Genomic DNA, 20,499 nt, shown 5'->3' on the forward strand with positions numbered 1-20,499 from the left:
CGGGCTCTAGGACCCAGCAGGCAAGTAAGCCCGCCTCGCTCTTACCCCTCCCCCAAGCCGCCCCTTCCCCCCCCACCCGTCTTCCAGGTTCCCCTTCCCTCCCCCCTCGCCCCGGCTCCCGGTGCCCGTCTCCAGCGCCGCCGGAGCCAGCCAGGGAGCCGGAACGAAAAGGAGGAGGAGGAGGCCGCGTCGCCGCCGCTCGGAGCCCGGCCGGAGCCTCGCAGGCAGGTGCCGAGGGGGGCGAGGGGGCGGGGGCTGACAGACTGTCTGCCCCGATGAGGGGGCGGCCAGGACCGCGCTGCGCCTTCTGCCCACCCAGGCGCCCCAAGGCCCCGGCTGGGAGGACTAGGGAGCGGGGACCCCCCAAACTGCGCGGCAGCCATTCGGGTACCAGTCTTCATTTGTGGGGTCTGGACTTTCTCCGAGGATGCCCCATTCACAAAATTCCGTCCTGGACCCTCACCATTGAGGAACGCTGAGGACCACTCCCCCCGGGGAACACAGGATGTGTGGGGAGCGTAGGCCACCCTGAAATCCCAGTGCCCCATTCCAGCTAGGCCCTGGGGGGACCCCTGCCCTCATTCCCTGCTTCACCTGTTGTCGGGGGAGGCGGGCGGACAAAGGAAGCAGCGTCACGTGACTGCTCATTCACAAAATCCCATCCCATTGAGAAAAGGGGGCTGGGGGCGCTGCGGCCGCCCCTTCCCCTCCCGAAGGGCTGGGGAAACCCAGCAGCCTGCAGGTGGGGGAGGGGGCTAGAGCTCGTCCGAGTCCCTAAGGTTGGGACGCCAGGGTCCCTGTGCTGGATGGCAGTGAGGGGCTGGGCACTGATCCCGATTACTGGGCGGAGGGCTACGTCCCCTGAGCTGGGGGGCGGGGTAAAATGGTTCTGAAGGATGCTGGGGCTGGGGGGCGGGAAGGGAAGAGGGAGGAAGGATCAATTTGCCCCCCCAACCCATCTTTCCCCTCTGGCTTCCCTCGGCTGGGGCCTGAGGCAGCAGCCTTGATTTTTGTGAATGAAATGCTCTCTGGATGTGTCTTCGGTCGCCCGTTTCTGACTTCCTCTGCCTCCATCTCCCTCTGAGCCTCTCTTTCTGGCCATTTCTGGTTCTCTCCCTGTTCCCTGCCCATCTCCCGTTGCTGGGTGACTCAGTGAGCTTTGCATCCGGTCTCATTCATAAATCCGGGAAGGGGTGGGGGGGGGGGAAAGAGCCTGGGTTTCTCACCCAGCCTGTGGCCTGGACGACACGGTGCGGAGGCAGGGTTGGGAGAACGGGAGCTGAGTTGATGGGCCCAGAGAAAATATATATGCGCAGGCACCCAGCTGTGAGGGGGAGCACTGGGTGGGGCTGTGGGTATGTGCTGAGGGAGGAGAAGGGGGTGATAGGGATGAGCAGGAGGGGGAGGGGAGGGCAACACCAGGGCTATGGGGGTGGGGACGGAGAGATGGGGGAAAGGTGGGTACAGAGAGAAAGGGCAGACATGGAGAAGAAGATAGAGGTGAGAGAGAAGAGATGGCATGAGGAAGAAAGGAACCATGTGGAAGAAGGTGGCCATGGGGTTGAAGGTGGGTATTGCTAGCTTAGGGTGCAGTGGACCCGGACGTGAGAAATGAAGTTGGAGGGGAGATGAGGGTTGAGAGAACATTCCATGGGAGAGCAGGATTTGAGCTCATGACTGTGTTGTCCCTGTCCTTTCCCCCACCTCCTGCAGGTACATGGTGCGGGTCCGAGCTGTGGTGATGGCCCGAGATGACTCCAGTGGGGGCTGGCTGCCTGTAGGGGGCGGGGGCCTCAGCCAGGTGAGCGTGTGTCGGGTCCGAGGGGCCAGGCCCGAGGGGGGGGCCCGCCAGGGGCACTACGTCATCCACGGGGAGCGCCTCCGGGACCAGAAAGTGAGCCACCCTGGGGCATGCGGGGAGGGTAGGGACCTGGGGAGGGAGGGGAGAGGGGCTGGCGTGTGGAGCAGAGGTCAGGTTGCCTCCCAGCCTAGGAATCAAGCTGGGGTGTGAAGTTTGGGAGTGAATATCTGTCCTGTAGATAAGAGTTGGGAATTGCAGGATACATGGGGTGTTAGGAGGGTCCTGTCCACTGCCACTTCCAGCCAGACTATCACAGCAGCCTCCTCGCTGTCTCCCTGTACTGCTCCTGCTCCCCGCTCCAACCCCAGCCTGTTCCACAGGGGGCACTGCCTCCCCCCGACTCACACCATGTCCCTCCTCTGCTCAAAACCCTCCATCTTGCTCAGAGATCCTCGCCACGAGGCCCTACACCACCTGGCCCCTGTCTGCCCTAAGTATAGTGAAGCATTTGCTGGGGTCCATTTGAAAGTGTTAGAGATGGTTGACAATTCTATACATGGGTTCATCAGGAATAACTGGGCTGTCGGGCACAATGTGGAAGGACAGTGTTGAATCAGTTTCAGCTAGGGATGTAGTAGAAAGATATGGATTGTGTGAAAGGCTTGGGGGAAAGGTTTTGTTTCAGAGCAGGAGTCAGTGGGGGGATTTGAAATGGAGTGAAGGAATATGGTGATACTAGGCAAGGATTTGAGGGAACATCAATAGGGTGTTGGCTAGCATCTGAAGGGGAATCTGTGGAAGTTTAATAAGACTATTTTGGAGTAAGCACTGGGTACAGTACCTATAATCCCAGCCACTCACGAGGCTGAGGCAGGAGGATTGCTTGAGTCCAGAGTTTGAGACCAGCCTGAGCAACACAGAGAGAGCTCATCTGGAGAGAGAGAGAGAGAGAGAGAGAGAGAGAACATTTTTTGGGTAAAGTTTCCAGAGATTATTATTAGAAGAGGATTAACAATAATATTGTGAGATGTTCAGTAAAGTCTGGGAAGTATTGTTGAGCCAGAGGGGGGATGTTGGGCTATCAGTAAGGGGTTAACAATGTTTTGGGCCATTCAGTAAGATTCGGGGTTTCTACAGGGACATCAGAGGGAGGTATTAGGAAAATGTAGGGATCAAGGGGTTGGGAAAATATTTGAGCATCAGAGGTGTGTTCAGTAAAATTGGGTGTAGCTGGGTGTGGGGGTTCAAGCCTGTAATCCCAGCACTTTGGGAGGCTGAGGCAGGAGGATCACTTGAGACTGGGAGGTTGATTCCGTAGTGAGCCCTGATCACACCACTGCACTCCAGCCTGGGTGACAGAGTAAGACTGTTTCAAAAAACAAAACAAGTAAAACTGGGGAGTCGTATCTGTGTTGATCAGGGTTCAGGGTTACACTTAGGGTTGGGAAATAAGGTTTGTGAGAAGATACTAGGGTATGTATAGGGGCTGGTGATGGAGGAGACGTCACAGGCATGTCTGGGTTGGGGTGTCTGACCCTGCTTTCCTTCTGCCCCTCAGACGACCTTGGAGTGTACCCTGAAGCCAGGCTTGGTTTACAACAAAGTGAATCCCATCTTTCACCACTGGAGCCTGGGTGACTGCAAGTTTGGACTGACGTTTCAGAGCCCTGCAGAGGCTGATGAGTTCCAGAAGAGCCTGCTGGCTGCGCTGGCCGCGCTGGGTCGAGGTGAGCAGCCCAGGTGATATACACTGGGGGCTGGCCTGGGAGCAGGAGGAGAAGCTGGGCTCAAGGAATTCACTCTCTGCCTCTCTCCCTGCCCCAGGCTCACTCACTCCCTCTTCCTCCTCCTCCTCCTCCTCTCCTTCCCAGGATACTGCAGAGACCCCCTGCCCTCTGACGGTGAGTGTCCAGGATGCCTCTCTGCTGGGAGGGCAGGGGTTTTGTTTTTATTCTACGAACATTCTTGAGCACCTACTGTGTAGCAGGCACCATGCCACATACCGGGTACACAAAATTGGGCCGGAACTATGAGTGTCAATTCAATCCCAGTTATTCTAGTCTTTCTGCCCTGTCATGATTCACACATTCATTCAAGGGTCCTTATTGTGTACCTTCTGTATACCAGGCAGTGCTTTAGGCACTGGGTTACATCAGTTAACAAAAAGTTCCTTTCCTCCTGGACCTTCTATTCTAGTGTGGAAAGGCAGAAAATTAAAAAATATATATATAAACAATAAAAATGAATAAATATTGAAAGTAAATGGATGAACAAATTAATGACAACCCCATGCTTCCAGTTACTCAGGCTCTAAATCTTGGAGTCATCCCTGACTCCTTATCTTTTATGCATCTCATCTCATCTGTCAGCAGATATTGGTTCCACTTTCCAAGCCATCACAATCTGCCTCCAACCTGATACCGTCCAAACTCATCTCCCAACTGGACCATCTCAATAGCTTCTCACTGTCAACTCCTTCCCTCCTGCCCCCACACATAGCCAGAGGATTCCTATCAACAGCTGAGTCAGATCATGCCCCTCCCACACTCAGAACCCTCCCAGGGCTCCAACTCACTCAGGTAAAGGACAGAGTCCTTACAGTGGCATATGAGATCCCATGCCATGTGGCCCTGTGTGTCTGGCCACCTCGCTTACTCGGCTTCAGCCACACGGCCTCTTCACTCTTATTCTAACATGGCAGGCACAGCCCTGCCCCAGCGCCTTTGCACTGGCTGTTGCCTGGAACACTTTTTCCCAGATTTCCTCGTGGCTCATTCCCTTGTTTCTTTCAAGGCTTTAGACAAATATCATCTTCTCAAGGAGGGCCTCCCTGAGTATTTAAATTTAAGTATTCCATTTAAAATTGCAATCTGCCAATGCCCCTTGTCTAGTGCTAATTTTTTCCCATGTTCTAAGGCATTTTCCTTATTTCCTTTCTGAAAATACTATTATCTTTTTTTTTTTTTTTTTTTTGAGACGGAGTCTTGCACCGTTGCCCAGGCTGGAGTGCAGGGGCACGATCTTGGCTAACTGCAACCTCCACCTCCCAGGTTCAAGGGATTCTTCTGCCTCAGTCTCCCAAACAGCTGGGATTACAGGCACCCAGCTATTTTTTTGTATTTTTAGTAGAGACGGGGTTTCACTATGTTGGCCAGGCTGATCTCAAACTCCTGACCTTGTGATCCGCCCGCTTTGGCCTCCCAAATTGCTGGGATTACAGGTGTATTTCCCGGCCTATTTTCTTATCTGTTAGTTTATGGTCTATCTCCCATGCTAGAATGTCAGCTCCAGGCCGGCAAGGATCTTTTGTTCGTTTCTTGCTGTGTCTCCAATGCCTGAAACAGTGCCTGGCACACAGTAAGTGTTTAGTAAATATGTGTTGAATAAACGGAATGAATGAATGCACATAATATCGGGTGCAATTTGGCACTTGCTGGAAACCGTGGGAGTTGCCTAAAACATGGAGGAACAAAACTGATTCCCTGGGCAGAAAAGGGGAGGGTTCCAGGGTCATGGGACATGAAGTGGGGCTGCAGCAGTTGCAGACAGTTCGCATCCATGGAGCGCTTACCCGGGAAAGATGCTCTGCTGTCCAGGCCCCCTCTGGAATCTGCACAGTGGTCTTTGTGAGTCTGGCACATCGTGGGTGCTCAATGAATGTCTATTGAAGGCAGTGTGCAGATGAGGTAGGAGTTATGTCCAAGTGGCAGAAAGGAAGCTAAGGGTCTGAGAAGTCGTTTCAGCTAGTTTCAGAAGAGAGGCTCCTTTGCATGGAAAGGGGAGCACTCGGAGTGGGCGGGACTGCCCCAATAACAGTGTGGGGCTGGGAGTGAGAGAGGAAGGCAGCTGGCTGCCCAGGGGAGAGGGATTCTGAGAAGCGGGAAGACGATTAGATGTTCTGCAGGTTTGGCGAGCTGATTAGATCAGGAGAAGAGTCCCACAAAAATAACAATAACCATTTCCAGCTCTCCCAGTACTTCAGGCATATGCTGTGCCCTTGACAGTGGCCCTAACCGCATCCTTATGAATAGGTACTCTTAGGATCCCCGTTTTACAGAGGAGGAAACTGAGGCTCAAAGAGGTGAGCTCACTTGCCGGAGGTCACACAACCAGTCAGTGACAGAGCCGGGGTTTGAACCCAGGTCTTCCTGGCCCCAGAGCCCTCGCTCTCAATGGGAGGGGGTCTATGTGAGGGCATCGGCTGTGCGGGGGCGTGTCCCCTTGCTGAGGCCGCCAATCTCCTCCAGTCCCACGTGGACAGCGACTCCTCCTCCAGTCACAGCCGCCAGGAGACTCCTCCCAGCGCCGCTGCGGCCCCCGTCATCACGATGGAGTCAGCTTCAGGCTTCGGGCCTACCACGCCCCCCCAGCGCCGCCGCTCCTCCGCTCAGGTGCGACCTGGGAGCCTGGGGCTCCAGGGGGAATGGGGCGGTGCACTCGGGGCCCGAAGGGAGCGGGAGCCATGGCCCGGGGGGGTGGGGAACACAGATTCCAGGGGATGGCTGACCTGATAACTGGGCCGGACTGGGAGAAAGCGGCGGGGAAATAGGGAGAGGCTTGGAGGCCTGGGTTTCTAGGAGGCTTGGGTGCGGGCTTCCCGTGTCTCCTTGCGCTCTTGGAGATTTTGAGGGGTTTCGAAGTCCAGAGAGGTTTAGGACCATTTTCAGAGTGTATATTTGGGGAACTCCTGGAAGAGGACTGTTAAATTCACGAGGAGGGTGGGAAAGTCGGTACCCAGAAGAGTAAAAGAGGCCCAGGAACCAAACTCCTGCGCCTTTAAGGAGGAGGTGGGTGGGTCCAGAACCTCTGGATCTCAAGGTAGAGGGGGCTGGGAGCTGGGGCTCTTGGATCTTAAGAGAGGACAGGACTGGGAACCTTCGGCCTCTGGGTCCTTAAAGGTGTGGGGTTGGTGCGTGGATTCCTCTGTCTGTCCCTGGAGAAAAGTGGGGATTGAGGGACCTTGGGAGAGAAGCAAGCTGGGGTCTTGAAAATCTGAATCCCAGATCCAAGAGTGCGCTAGGGAACTGGATCCTTGAGGCTAAGACTGGGATGGATTCTGATCTCTTTGTCCCTTCGTCCCGCAGAGCTACCCTCCGCTTCTACCGTTCACGGGGATTCCGGAACCTTCAGAGCCCCTGGCAGGGGCAGGGGGCCTGGGGTGGGGCGGCCGCGGCTACGAGGATTACCGGCGCTCCGGGCCACCCGCGCCCCTCGCCCTGTCCACCTGCGTCGTGCGCTTCGCCAAGACCGGCGCGTTGAGGGGCGCTGCCCTGGGGCCCCCAGCGGCACTACCTGCCCCTTTGACCGAGGCTGCGCCCCCAGCGCCCCCCGCTCGCCCACCCCCCGGCCCGGGCCCAGCCTCTGCGCCTGCCAAGGCCTCCCCGGAGGCGGAGGAGGCAGCGCGCTGCGTGCATTGCCGCGCGCTCTTCCGTCGCAGAGCAGACGGGCGTGGCGGCCGCTGCGCAGAGGCCCCGGACCCGGGGCGCCTCTTGGTGCGCCGTCTGAGCTGCCTGTGGTGCGCCGAGAGCTTGCTCTACCACTGCCTGTCGGACGCCGAGGGCGACTTCTCGGACCCGTGCGCCTGCGAGCCGGGCCACCCGCGCCCCGCCGCGCGCTGGGCCGCGCTGGCCGCGCTCTCCCTGGCAGTGCCCTGCCTCTGCTGCTACGCGCCCCTGCGCGCGTGCCACTGGGTCGCAGCGCGATGCGGCTGCGCTGGCTGCGGGGGTCGCCACGAGGAGGCTGCGCGGTGAGGACGGCCTGGTGGGTCCCCTAGCCGGCCCGAGGACCCAAAATTGAGGGTCCAGGACCCCGGACTCCGTTCGGACCTAAAACCCAAACCTAGGCACATCCGGAACTTGGAGCTTGAGTTTGGATTGAGAGATCTCAGACCTGGAACCTGGAACCCAAACCCAGGACTGAGAGACCCCAGCCCCAGCTTCATTGGGATGTCAGTCTAAGAGGTCCCAGGCGTCCTGAGTTCTGGCGTTCCCCCACCCCCACACCCCACGAGGAGGCTCCAGGCGTCCCCATACTTTGCATCTCAGAAAGGCCAGGGAGCGCATAGATCTCGGAAAGGGCAGGTCCCTGTTGAAATGAACAACCTAGACCCAGGTCACGCCTGGCACCATGTCCCTCAGATTACAGCCCCACAATTAGTCAGGACTTGCCCATACCTGGCTCTGCCTTTATTCAACTCCCAGATCAGATCTTGAGACCATAGGACCTAGAGTCACCCACAAACAGTTCTTGAATGTTCACCTAAGACCTGGTGCCCCCACATCTGAGACATTCTCATAGTCCCAGGACCCCTGAGACAGCAGGACCCCTGAGACAGTTTCAAACAGAGTTTGAAACTCTGTTATGCTCTGGAATCTCCAGATGCTGCCCCTCAAATCTACCCATGACTTAGTGCCCACAGACCTGGCCTCCAGTCCAGGAACACTGAAGTCTAAGATGTCCAGGGAACTCCCAGACACCCTGGGACCCCAGACTCTTAAGATGCACTGAGTGCTCGGATATACTGAAACACGAGATGTTCTCTTACCAAAATGACTTGGGAGACCCGTCCCAGAGCCCCCAAGATCCAGATATCAGACACCAAGATGCTCTGGAAGCCAGGGATCAAAGACCTCCATAGGTCCACCCACCCCCAAGCCAGGGTTCTCAGGAGCTTTGGATATCATTTATAGGACTCAGAGGTGCCTGGGGTCCTCAGATGTGCGACTGAAGGCCACCAACACCTCAGGACCCGAGATACTGGTCTTGAGTTCTCAAATAGCCCTCTCTTGCAGTCCCTCCTGGACCTGGATTTTGAGACCCCAAATGTCCTGGAATCTTCAGCTTCTTTCTACCCACAGATTCCCACCCCCTTAAGGGCTGGGAGTCCAGCTCCCAGAAGAGGGGATGCTCATGGTGACCCAGACCTCTGACCCCCTTGGCCCTCAGCCCTTGAGTAAACCCAAGGTACTTTAGGAGCACTGGATCCAATACCCCAAAGGTGCCACTGACCCCCAAATGCAAGGCTCAAGACCCTACAACATTGGGATTGTTCCTGATCCAAGACCTTCGTCTCTCCATACAAGAGGCATTCAGATTCGAGGTGCACCAAGACCCCAGCACCCTCAGACCCCAGATTTCTTTGGATTCAAACCTCTCTAGCCTGATGAACCCCAAGTTGCCTCTACACCTGATTCCCCCATCCCCACTTGTCCAACCTCGGAGACCTGCTGCCCCTTGAATCCTGCCATCCATAGGCCCCCAAAACCCCAAGGTTCCAGACTCTGGAATTCTGGTCCCAAGGATCCCAGCCCAAGCCCCCAGCAATCCTCAGAATTACCCCTTTGTCTTAGGGTGGGATCCCTACCATTTGGAACTCATTGTAGGACCACCCAGGCTGGGGCGCAGTGGCTCATGCCTTGTAATCCCAGCACTTTGGGAGGCCAAGGAAGGAGGATCGCTTAAGACCAGGAGTTTGAGACCAGCCTGGGCAATGTAGTGAGACCCTGTCTCTAAAAAAAAAAGAACCAAGTAGGAGCTCCCTCACTGTCACGTCTAGGACCCAGCATTGTCACAGATGATTATGCAGGGTCTTCATTAAGTGAAGGCACACAGCCCAGGGTTTCGAGGAGCTGGAAGTCACACCAGTGTGCTGGCCACACTTCAGAAGAAGTGTGTGCAATGGAAACTTTCAGGCTACTTATGGCTTTGCTGTCCCACAGCCCCCAGCCTTGCAGACTTCCTTCAAGCCCAACCTTAGTTCCTAGTCCAGGTTCAAGTCCCACCTTTTATGTTCTCCCCCTCCGTTAACCCCTTCTCTTCCTATTTATTTATTTATTTATTTATTTATTTATTTATTTATTTTGAGACAGAGTCTCGCTGTATCACCCAGGCTGGAGTGCAGTGGCACAATCTCGGCTCACCACAACCTCCCCCTCCCGGGTTCAAGCCATTCGTCTGCCTCAGCCTCCCGAGTAGCTGGGATAACAGGCATGTGCCACCACACCCGGCTAATTTTTTGTATTTTGAGTAGAGACAGGGTTTCACCATGTTGGCCAGGATGGTCTCAAACTCCTGACCTCATGATCCACCTGCCTCAGCCTCCCAAAGTGCTGGGATTACAGGCATGAGCCACTGCAGGCTCTCTTCCACTTTAGAGTTAGAAGTTGCTTCAGGAAGTTTGAAAGCCTGTTTCTTGGCCCACTGAGTCTCTTCTTCTGTGCAAGGGGGGGTGCCACAGGCTTTTTTTCCCCCAAGTGAAATGGGGCTTCCAGCGGATTGAAGATCTGGTGTCCTGTATGGGGGCCTCAAGGTCTTGGAGCAAGACAGTCTCAATGTTGTATGGGCTTGGGACCTGCATCTGGCCCCAAGCATCTGGAACTGTGCACTTAACCTTTCTTCATTACCCAGACTTGGATGGCCTTGTTGGGGTTCAAGGGATAGGTCCTCTGTCTCTTCCTTTAAATTATTAACTATTTATTACATCCGGAACCTGTGAGATTCAGCACTCCCAACCAGACCCTGGGATGGGTGAGAGAAAAGCGGGGGTGTCTCTCCCCTCCCCACTCTGCCCAGCTCTCATCACTGTCAGACCCACCAGAGCTGAGGGCGGAGGGATTGGGAGCTGGGGCAGCCTGGGTCCCCATGCCCCTCTCTGTGCCTCGGTCTCCCCCCTTCCGTGGTGGGCGGGGGGGAAGCTCCATTCTTAACCTACCTCGTTTTGGGGAGGGGTGGGACGGGGGACCAGAGTGCTGTACGGTGCTGTGGGATCTGCAGATGAAGCGGTGGGGGCTGGGGAAAGGTCCCCTGGCCGCCACTTCCCAGCAGCGCCTCTCCCAGGTCCCCCAGTCCTGCTCCCTGCTGAGACCCACCTCTGATCCATGATTCCCCTTCATTGCCCCCAAATCAGGGGTGCATGGAGGGCCGCCCTGGGAGCCAGGCAGACCTCAGACCCTGGAGCCCCCAGGCCCAATTTCCCAGCTGCTTGCCCCTCAGATCGGATGCTTGGCCCCCAGATTTGGGGGAGGCACCCCAACATATATCTTCCTGATCTTGATTCTAAGCCAGTCTGTGACCTCAATATTGTTAATGTCAGTGCAGGCTGAAGTGGTGGGGGAGGATGGGGGCCAAAGACCCAGCCTTGTCATCGGGGGAGGGGGCATGAGATCTGCTCCAAGAAATGTCTGTGACAAAGTCTCAGCCTGTGTTATTTATTTGCCTCTGTGCACCCCACCCACTCACCTTCCTGAACTGCTAAACCAGCCTCCTACTTAAATTCTCCCTTCTCCCATCAGACCCTCAAGCTGAGTTTTATAAGACACTCAACAAGCGCATTTATTGAGCACCTAATTATGTGCCAAGCCCTGTTGAAAGCACTGGAGATAAAGCAGTGGGCAGAACAGACAAAAGTCCCTCCTGCAAAGAGCTTATGAGCTTTATAGTAGGGGAGACAATAAGTAAATGACTTAATATGTTAGAAATGATAGAAAGCAGAAAGAAAAAAAAAGTGGGAATGGGGGATACATGCCATTTTAGCTAGAGTGGCCAGGTTAGACCCTCCTCAGGAGCTGGCATTTGTTGTTGTTGTTGTTTTGAGATGGAGTCTGACTCTGTCACCCAAGCTGGAGTGCAGTGGCACGATCTCTGCTCACTGCAGCCTCTGCCTCCTGGGTTCAAGCGATTCTCCTGCCTCAGGCTCCTGAGTAGCTGGGCCTACAGGTGGGTGCCACAACACCCGGCTAATTTTTGTATTTTTGGTGGAGTCAGGGTTTCACCATTTTGGCCAGGCTGGTCTCGAACTCCTGACCTCAAGTGATCCACCCGCCTTGGTCTCCCAAATGATTCCAGGTGGAAATCTCCCAAGTGATTACAGATGTGAGCCACTGCGCCTAGCCAGGAGCTGGCATTTGAACAAAGCCCTGACGGAGGTGAGGGAGTTCTGGGGATGTCTGCAGGGAAGGGTATTTTAAGTAAAGGGAACAGCCAGTGCAAGGCCCTGAGACAGGAGTGTGTCCGGTAAGTCTGAGGAGCTTTAGGGAGCTAGAGTGTTGAGAGGGGAGGAAGCAGAGAAGAGAGCGCTAGGAGATGAGGGCAGAGAGGCGATGGGGCAGATCTGTCAGGCCTTGAAGGGCATTGAATGGACTTAGGTTTTCACCCTGAGTGAGACGGAGCCACAGGAAATTTCAAACATGGGAGGGATGTGACCTGACTCAGTTCACAGGCTCCCTCCGCTGCATGTGGTCAGCAGAGTAGGAGGGGGTGGGGGACAGCTTGACAGAGAGGAGGCTGCTGTGATGGTTCAGGACAAGACAGCGGCGGACAAGACAGGCCCAGGGTGACGGCCCTGAAGGGTGGAGAAGTGGGCAGGTGCTGGGCCTACTTTGTAAACAGAACCCAAAGATTTATGTATGGGGTTTGAGATAAAGAGAGGAGTCAAGATTGTAAGTCCAGGTTTTTGGCTGGAGCAATTTTTTTTTTTTTTAATTGAGTTCATCACCCAGGCTGGAGTGCAGTGGCATGATCACTGCTCATTGCAGCCTCAAACTCATGAGCTCAAGTGATCCCCCCACCTCAGCCTCCCGAGTAGCTGGGATTACAGGTGCACGCCACCAAGCCTGGCTAATTTTAAAAATGTTTTTGTAGAGACGTGTTCTCACTATGTTGCCTGGTCTGGTCTTAAACTCCTGGGCTCAAGCAATCCTCCTACCTCAGCCTCCTGAAGGGTGGGGATTACAGGTGTGAGCCACTGTGGCCCACCTCTGGGTAATTTTTAACATTTGATTTATGTCAAAAAATAGCCCCCCAAGTGTCCTGCCTTGGGGTAAACAGGGTTATGGGGTTACTCATATCTGCCCTTAAGGAACAAGTTCTATCCCTGTTCTTCCCTCCAGGCTCCTGGTCCACCCCCGACTTCCAGCAGAATTGTCTAGGAACTACTGGATACCAGGATACAGTAAGGAAGAGATTAGATCTGACACAATGTTTACTTGGCAACAGCAACGAAACAACAGTAGTAGTAACAGTAGAAATAGGTTCCGTGGTTTAAGAGCATAGAGTCTGGAATTTCATCTTCAAGCTTTGGTATCACCATGAATTCACTCTGTGACTTACCTTCTCTCAACCTTAGTTTTCTCCTCTGTAAAAGAGATAAGATACTTCGCCCAATAGTACACATTAAATGCTATATATATATTAGTTATTCCTTATTAAGTACTCCCTATATATCTGCTAAGCACTTTTTACATATGAAACTCTAATTAATCCTCACCAACAACTCTAAGAGGTAGGTACTATTATCCCCATTATACAGATGGGAAGCAATTTGGCAGGAACATGGAGCTGGTGAGTAACAGAATCAAGCCCTAACCCTTGTCTGCCTGACTCCTGGGGTGTAATCGCTTAACCACTATGGTGCATTGCACCTGCTCACTCCAAGGCCTAAGAGGGAGAGGAGTGAAGGCCTAACAGGCACATTGTGATCGATGAGGAGGGCCTGGTGTGTGAGGGGTGTGCTGGGATTCCTGGGTCCCTTATGTAATTCAAACCCTGAGGTGGAAAGGAGGGAGGAAGTTTTGGATTTTAGGCAGAGTTGGGTGAACACCACTCCGTCTGGGCTGCTTTAAGAGCAGAGGACAGGGCCAGGAACACTGGCTCAAGCCTGTAATCCCAAGACTTTGGGAGGCTGAGGGGGAAGGATTGCTTGAACCCTGGAGTTAGAGGCAAACCTGGGCGACATAGCTAGACCCCTCTCTACAAAACTTTATTTCTTTTTTGACACGGAGTCTTGCTCTGTCGCCCAGGCTGGAGTGCAGTGACTTGATCTCGGCTCACTGTAGCCTCTGCCTCCCGGGTTCAAGTGATTCTCCTTCCTCAGCCTCCTGGGCAGCTGGGACCACAAGTGCATGCCACCACGCCCGGCTAATTTTTGTATTTTTATTAGAGATGAGGTTTCACCATGTTGCCCAGACTGGTCTCGAACTCCTGACCTCAAGTGATCCACCCACCTCAGCCTCCCAAAGTGCTGGGATTACATGTGTGAGCCATCGTGCCCGGCCTCTACAAAACTTAAAAAAAAAAAAAAAAATTGGCCGGTTGCAGTGGCTCACGCCTGTAATTCCAGCACTTTGGGAGGCCGAGGCAGGCGGATCGCTTGAACCCAGTAGTTGGAAACCAGGCTGGGCAACATGAGGAAACCTTGTCTCTACAAAAAAATTAAAAACAAATCAGCCAAGCGTGGTGGTCTGCGCCTGTGGTCCCAGCTACTAGGTGTAAGCCACCAAGCCTGACTGATTTTTAAAAATTTAGCTGGGAAGCTGAGGCGGGAGGATCTCTTGAGCCCAGAAGGTCGAGACTGCAGTGAGCCGCGATGGCGCCACTGCAGTCCAGCCTGAACGATAGAGCGAAATCTGCCTCAAAAACAAACCAACAAAACACCAGCAGAGGACAACTGAGGGAGGAAAAGGAAAATGACACCGAAGTTGTTTTTATGTCACCGCAACAGTGACACCCGCTGCCAGCTTGTCTTGACAGCGAAGATCCCGAATGCACTGCAATTTACAGCTCCAGGGGGCGGAGGCCCCCGGGGCGGGTTCGGCGTCCTCCTGCGCCAATGGGAGCACTCAAGCCCCTGCGCGGGAAGATGCCGATTGGTCAGTGCCGCCAGACGCTGCGGGGAGCTCGTGCGCGCGGCGCTTTTGGGGCGGAGCCTGCCACCGGCCGCCAGGGGGCGCGCCGAGGCGACACTCTCATGGAGGCGGTGAAGGCGGAAGCGTGGGATGGGGCCGCGGTGGCCCAGGACCTGCTGGCTCTGGGGTAAAAGGGTGTGCGGTGAGGCTGGTGGGTGCAGGAAGGCCAGGTCTGCCCCCTGGACGCGGACGGAAAGGGATTCTCAGTGACATCCCCGCCCCCTCCCGCTGCCTCGGTCCCCACAGGTATGGAGGTGTCCCGGGGGCGGCGTCGCGGGGCGCCTCATGCCCAGACTTCAGGGGGCTGTGCGTGCGGCTGGCGGCGGAGCTGGCGACGCTGGGCGCCCTCGAGCAGCAGCGAGAGGCGGGCGCGGAGGTGCTGAGCGCCGGCGACGGTAAACACGGAGCGGGAGGGTGGCAGGGGGGCCGCCACGGGGCCACCGAGCCCTGACACCCCTGTCCTTGCAGGCCCTGGCGCGGAGGAGGACTTTCTGCGGCAGCTGGGCAGCCTGCTGCGGGAGCTGCACTGCCCGGATCGCGCGCTCTGCGGCAGGGATGGCGCGGCTGCGCTTCGGCAACCCGATGCCGGACTGCGCCTGCTGCGTGAGTCCCGGGATGCGGAAGTGGCAGGGCCATGGCCTCGGGAGCGGCGGGCTCTGACTTTTTAGGGGAAATCGAGGTTCCCAAGGGGTGTGGTCAGAACTTTGGGGCGGCCCAGAGGGTACGAGGTGGGTGGGGTGAGCATGTTGGGGCGAGCAGAGAGCTCTGAAATGGGCGGGGGTGGAATTTTATTTTTTATTTATTTTATTTTATTATTATTATTTTTGAGATGGAGTTTCACTCTTGTTACCCAAGCTGGAGTGCAGTGGCGTGATCTCGGCTCACTGCAACCTCCGCCTCCCAGGTTCAAGTGATTCTCTTGCTTCAGCCTCCCGAGTAGCTGGGATTACAGGCGCGCGACACCATGCCAGGCTAATTTTTGTATTTTTAGTAGAGATGGGGTTTCACCATGTTAGCCAGGCAGGTCTTGAACTCCTGACCCCAGGTGATCTGTCCACCTCGGCCTCCCAAAGTGTTGGGATTACAGGCATGAGCCCACCACGCCCGGCCCGGGGTTAGAATTTTAATTGGAGGGCCTGGGAGCTCAAGTGGGTTGGATTAGGAGGAAGGCTTGAGGTTTCAAAGTGGGCGGGAGTAGAATTCGTAGGAGGGGACAGGGTCTCAAGGTGGGGCTTACTCTGGAAGGCTTTAGGTGGGCGGGACTAGAAGGTGGAGGATTCTTTTTGTTTTGTTTTTAAGTGGAGGTGGGGTCCCCCTATGTTGCCCTGTCTGGTCTTCAACTCCTGGCTTCAAGCGATCCTCCCACCTCAGCCTCCCAAGGTGTTGGGATTACAGGCTACAGGCATGAGCCACTGTGCCTGGGCAAAGGTGGAGGTTTTAAAGCCGGTGGAGCCTTTTTTTTTTTTTTTTTTTTTGAAATGGAGTCTTGCCCTGTTGCCAGGCTGGAGTACAGTGGCATGATCTCAGCTCACTGCAACCTCCAACTCCCTGGTTCAAGCGATTTTCCTGCTTCAGCCTCCCGAGTAGTTGGGATTACAAGCACTCACCACTATGTCCTGCTAATTTTTGTATTTTTAGTAGAGACAGGGTTTCACCATGTTGGCCAGGCTGGTCTCCATCTCCTGACCTCGTGATCCGCCGCCTCTGCCTCCCAAAGTGCTGGGATTACAGGCGTGAGCCACCGCACCTGGCCATCAGTGGAGCTTTTTGACCAAGATGGATGAATGGGGTAGCAGCCTCCCTGAGTGCACAGCACCCATTTATTACTTTCAGGCTTTCTCTGCTCAGAGCTCCAAGCCACCCGCCTCCTGTGCCTGCGCTCTCTGCTGGATCCGAGTCCTAGGCCACCCCTTGGTGAAGGGGTGGTGGAGGGAGCTGGCATGGTCCAAGAACTGGACCTTACTCTCCAAGCCCTGGGGCTGCCCAGACCTGCACCAGGGACCCCCGCCAGCCAGCTGCTGCAGGAGTTGCATGCTAAGGTAGAGAGTCAGAGTCCCCTCCCATCCTGGGCTACCCCACTTTCCTTGTGGGGGTGGGGGTCCTCTCTCCAAAACACCTCTGGAAGGATTATTCCAACCACTGGCCTGTTTTTTCTGGAGCTGTGGCTGGCATTCTCACATCTGTGGCCTAGGTCCTCAGGGGTGTGGGGAGCTGGGTTTACAGAGGGGCCCATCCTCTCTGCCCCAGTTGGCCTCTGACTTCTTCTCCCATCAGATCTCAGAGCTGCAGCCTTCTCTGCCCCCAGGGTCCCTGCAGTCCCTCCTCAGCTGCTCGCTAGATGCACCTAGATGGGTAAGACTGTGTGTGACTGACTGAATGTGAACTGTGTCCTCATCAGAGGTGGCAGTGAGAGGGACCCCTAGCCTGACCTTGAGACCTTTTCTCCCAGGAAGCGTTGGAGTCTCTGTCCCAAAGCCTCAGAGATCAGTACCGCTGCCGCCGCTGCCTCCTCCTCAAGCGCCTTGACCTCACTACATCTGCTTTCCACTGGAGTGACCGGGCAGAGGTGTGGTGGGCAGGGGACCGTGCAGAATTGGAGACGCCCAGTTGTGGGGGCTGCAGTTGCAGGGAGGAGGAATGAGGGCCAGGAGTATCACCTTCTTGCAGGTTCTCAGGCCGTGGACATTTTATAATTTTTTGAGGTTTGGGGCTCCTAGAATCTCAGGGTCCCAGGGTATTGTTGAATTCCCAGCTCTGAGCTGGGAGTATATTCAGAGGCATATCCCATTGTTTTTTTTTTTTTTGAGACGGGGTCTCGCTCTGTTGCCAGGCTGGAGTGCGGTGGTGCGATCTCAGCTCACTGCAACCTCCGACTCCCGGGTTCAAGTGATTCTCCTTCCTCAGCCTCCTGAATAGCTGGGATTACAGGCACATGCCACCATGACCAGCTAATTTTTGTATTTTTAGTAGAGACAGGGTTTCACCATGTTGGCTAGGATGGTCTCGATCTCCTGACCTTGTGATCTGCCTGCCTCAGCCTCCCAAAGTCAAAGTGCTAGGATTACAGGCATGAGCCACTGCGCCCAGCCCTTTTTTTTTTTTTTTTTGAGACGGAGTTTTGCTCTTGTTGGCCAGGCTGGAGTACAACGGTGCGATCTTGGCTCACCGCAACCTCCGCCTCCTGGGTTCAAGTGATTTTCTTGCCTCAGCCTCCCGAGTAGCTGGGATTACAGGCATGCACCACCACGCCAGGCTAATTTTGTATTTTTTAGTAGAGACAGGGTTTCTCCATGTTGGTTAGGCTGGTCTCAAACTCCCAACCTCAGGTGATCTGCCTGCCTTGGCCTTCCAAGGTTCTGGGATTGCAGGCATGAGCCACCACGCCTGGCCAAGTGTACCCCATCTTTAAGAGATATGAGCAGAGCCAGGCACAGTGGCTCATGCCTGTTATCCCAGCACTTTGGGAGGCCAAGGCAAGAGGATCACTTGAGCTCAGAAGTTTGAGACCACCTTGGGCAACATAGCAAGACCCCCATCTCTACTAAAAATAAAAATAAAAAAAAATTAGCTGGGCATGGTGGCGCATGCTTGTCATCTCAGTTACTCAGGAGGCTGAGGTAGGAGGATCACTTGAGCCCAGGAGATTGAGGCTGCAGTGAGCCACCATCACGCCACTGCACTCCAGGCTGGGTGACAGCGAGACCCTGTCTCAAAAAATAAATATTTATTTGAGCTGTGGGCAGTGAGGTCTTGAATGGTAAAGTGATGCTTCCAAGACGACAGGTCCCACTTGGGGAGGGCTCCAGGGTACCTTCTCTTACCTCCTCCCCACTCCAGGCCCAAGGAGAGGCCATGAGGGCAGTGCTGATCCCAATTCGAGAGGTTCTGACCCCAGAATCGGACATCTCCATTGCACATGTCCTGGCTGCCCGAGCCGACGTGTCTCGTCTCGTCCCAGCCACCAGCGTGGCTGTCCGCAGAGGGACCTGCTGTGCCATCAACAAGGTGGGCATCTGGGGTAGGGAAGGGCCCTGGCATCCTTGGCCTTCAGATTGGCCTTTCAGCCTCTGCTCCGGTCCAAGTTTCAGACTCACCACCTCTAATCCACCCACTAGACGTGGCAGCTAGAAGGACCTCGCTCACACAAAGACTGACCGTGGACTCCCCAGCTCAGAATGCTTCCGTGGCTCCCTAATGATCTGAAAACAAAGTCTAGCTATTTACTGAGCCCCTGGCTACTTCTCCAGCTTGGGCTTAAAATCCTTCCCTATCACCAAACACTATCTATTTGTTGTTTTTTAACCTTTTTTTTTCAAGACAGAGTCTTGCTCTGTCACCCAGGCTGCAGTGCAGTGGCTTGATCTTGGCTCACTGTAACCTCCACCTCCCGGGTTCAAGCGATTCTCCTGCCTCAGCCTACCGAGTAGCTGGGATTACAGGCGCGTGACACCATGTCCGGCTAATTTTTGTATTTTTAGTAGTGACGGGGTTTCACCATATTGGTCAGGCTGGTCTTGAACTCCTGACCTTGTGATCTACCCGCCTTGGCCTCCTAAAGTGCTGGGATTACAGGCGTAAGCCACCGCACCCTTTTAACCATTTAAAAAAAAAAAAAACAAAAACAAATAGGCCGGGCACAGTGGCTCACGCCTGTAATCCCAGCACTTTGGGAGGCCGAGGCGGGCGGATCACTAGGTCAGGAGATCGAGACCATCCTGGCTAACATGGTGAAACCCCATCTCTACTAAAAATACAAAAAAAAATTAGCCGGGCTTGGTGGCAGACGCCTGTAGTCCCAGCTACTCAGGAGGCTGAGGCAGGAGAATGGCGTGAACCTAGGAGGCGGAGCTTGCAGTGAGCCGAGATGGCGCCACTGCACTCCAGCATGGGTGACAGAGCAAGACTGTCTCAAAAAAACAAACAAACAAAAAACAGAAATACCCTCTGTTTTAGTGATTAGGTATCTAGCCGCATGCCTCTGTAAGTAGTCGTATGTAAAATGAGTATTAGGGAATAAAGTCTAACACAGCAACTATTGAGGCAAAATTTAAGTTAAGAAAAAAAATGAGCCCAAGGTGGGTGGATCACTTGAGGCCAGGAGCAGAGGTTGCAGTGAGCCGTGTTCTCGCCACTGAGCTCCAGCCTGGGTGACAGAGCCTAGGCGACTCTGTCTCAAAAAAAAAAAAAAAAAAAGAAAAGTGGGCTGGGCACGGTGGCTCACCCTTGTAATCCCAGCAGTTTGGGAGGCCAAGGTGGGCGGATCACAAGGTCAAGAGATTGAGACCATCCTGGCTAACACGGTGAAACCCTGTCTCTACTAAAAATATAAAAAATTAGCCAGGCGTGGTGGCATGCACCTGTAGTCCCAGCTACTCAGGAGGCTGAGGCAGGAGAATTGCTTGAACCCAGGAGGTGGAGGTTGCAGTGAGCCGAGATCGTGCCACTGCACTCCAGCCTGGGCAACAGAGTGAGACTCCGTCTCAAAAAAAAGAAAAGAAAAAAGAAAGCTCATGCTTGTATCTTCCACCAGTTCAGTCCCCCCTCCCCCAGCCACTGTACTCAAATAGTCAACATCTGCCATTTCTTCCTCAGCCTCACGCTGTTCCCTTTGCTCTCTGGCCCCCTTGTCCAAGATACTTTTTTTCTCTGCAACTCAAATCTCAAACTCTCAGGTGCTTATGGGCAACGTTCCAGACCGGGGAGGCCGCCCAAATGAGCTGGAGCCTCCCATGCCCACCTGGAGGAGCCGAAGAGAGGATGGAGGCCCCCAGTGTTGGGGCCGCAAGAAGAAGAAGAAGAAGAAGTAAAGGGGGACTGGTGGTCGGGGGCGGGGGGTCCTCCATGAGATGCTAATGCCATCGGTAATCTCTGGGGAGTCCGTTTAAGGCTTTCCTTGGTATTTGGCACCCAAGGCCCCCATCTCCTATTCCTGAGGCCCCAAATGCCCTACTCCCATTCACCAGTCAATACCAAGAACCATGTTCTCCAGAGAATAAATTTAATTTATGACAGCTATAG

General features: G+C 54.7%; 2 protein-coding genes across 7 annotated transcripts; both read left to right on the forward strand.

Moving 5' to 3' along the window:
- Position 1: 1 nt before the first annotated feature.
- On the forward strand, positions 2-9,324 carry SPRED3 (sprouty related EVH1 domain containing 3). Of its 5 annotated transcripts, none has more exons than XM_063657677.1 (6): positions 2-228; positions 1,714-1,894; positions 3,360-3,528; positions 3,626-3,702; positions 6,049-6,192; positions 6,886-9,324. In XM_063657677.1, exons 2-6 carry the CDS (start codon positions 1,718-1,720, stop codon positions 7,549-7,551), a joined length of 1,233 nt encoding a protein of 410 aa, XP_063513747.1. In that variant the 5' UTR covers positions 2-228; positions 1,714-1,717; the 3' UTR covers positions 7,552-9,324. The 5 variants fall into 5 exon arrangements, with proteins under 5 accessions (XP_063513747.1, XP_063513749.1, XP_063513746.1 ...); XM_063657679.1 differs by having other exon boundaries at positions 1,714-1,801; XM_063657676.1 differs by having other exon boundaries at positions 2-224.
- A 5,157-nt stretch (positions 9,325-14,481) lies between these two features.
- On the forward strand, positions 14,482-20,494 carry FAM98C (family with sequence similarity 98 member C). 2 transcript variants are annotated; one of them, XM_054462587.1, is made up of 8 exons: positions 14,482-14,608; positions 14,728-14,876; positions 14,950-15,084; positions 16,315-16,520; positions 16,756-16,833; positions 16,931-17,047; positions 18,319-18,486; positions 20,154-20,494. In XM_054462587.1, exons 1-8 carry the CDS (start codon positions 14,544-14,546, stop codon positions 20,286-20,288), a joined length of 1,053 nt encoding a protein of 350 aa, XP_054318562.1. In that variant the 5' UTR covers positions 14,482-14,543; the 3' UTR covers positions 20,289-20,494. The 2 variants fall into 2 exon arrangements, with proteins under 2 accessions (XP_054318562.1, XP_063513750.1); XM_063657680.1 differs by lacking the exon at positions 18,319-18,486 and having other exon boundaries at positions 14,484-14,608.
- The last annotated feature ends 5 nt before the right edge of the window (positions 20,495-20,499 follow it).

The sequence above is a fragment of the Pongo pygmaeus genome, chromosome 20, assembly GCF_028885625.2.
Source record: "Pongo pygmaeus isolate AG05252 chromosome 20, NHGRI_mPonPyg2-v2.0_pri, whole genome shotgun sequence".
Lineage (NCBI taxonomy): Eukaryota > Metazoa > Chordata > Mammalia > Primates > Hominidae > Pongo > Pongo pygmaeus.

What these genes read in the sequence shown, in the direction of transcription:
- SPRED3 (XM_063657677.1), top strand. Translation starts at nt 1,718, where the DNA reads ATGGTGCGGGTCCGAGCTGTGGTGATGGCCCGAGATGACTCCAGTGGG. An exon ending in AGCGCCTCCGGGACCAGAAA is followed by an intron (nt 1,895 to 3,359) that starts GTGAGCCACCCT and finishes TCTGCCCCTCAG; the next exon opens with ACGACCTTGGAGTGTACCCT. An exon ending in GCTGGCCGCGCTGGGTCGAG is followed by an intron (nt 3,529 to 3,625) that starts GTGAGCAGCCCA and finishes TCCCTGCCCCAG; the next exon opens with GCTCACTCACTCCCTCTTCC.
- FAM98C (XM_054462587.1), top strand. Translation starts at nt 14,544, where the DNA reads ATGGAGGCGGTGAAGGCGGAAGCGTGGGATGGGGCCGCGGTGGCCCAG. An exon ending in TGCAGGAGTTGCATGCTAAG is followed by an intron (nt 16,521 to 16,755) that starts GTAGAGAGTCAG and finishes TTCTCCCATCAG; the next exon opens with ATCTCAGAGCTGCAGCCTTC. An exon ending in CCTGCTGTGCCATCAACAAG is followed by an intron (nt 18,487 to 20,153) that starts GTGGGCATCTGG and finishes TCAAACTCTCAG; the next exon opens with GTGCTTATGGGCAACGTTCC.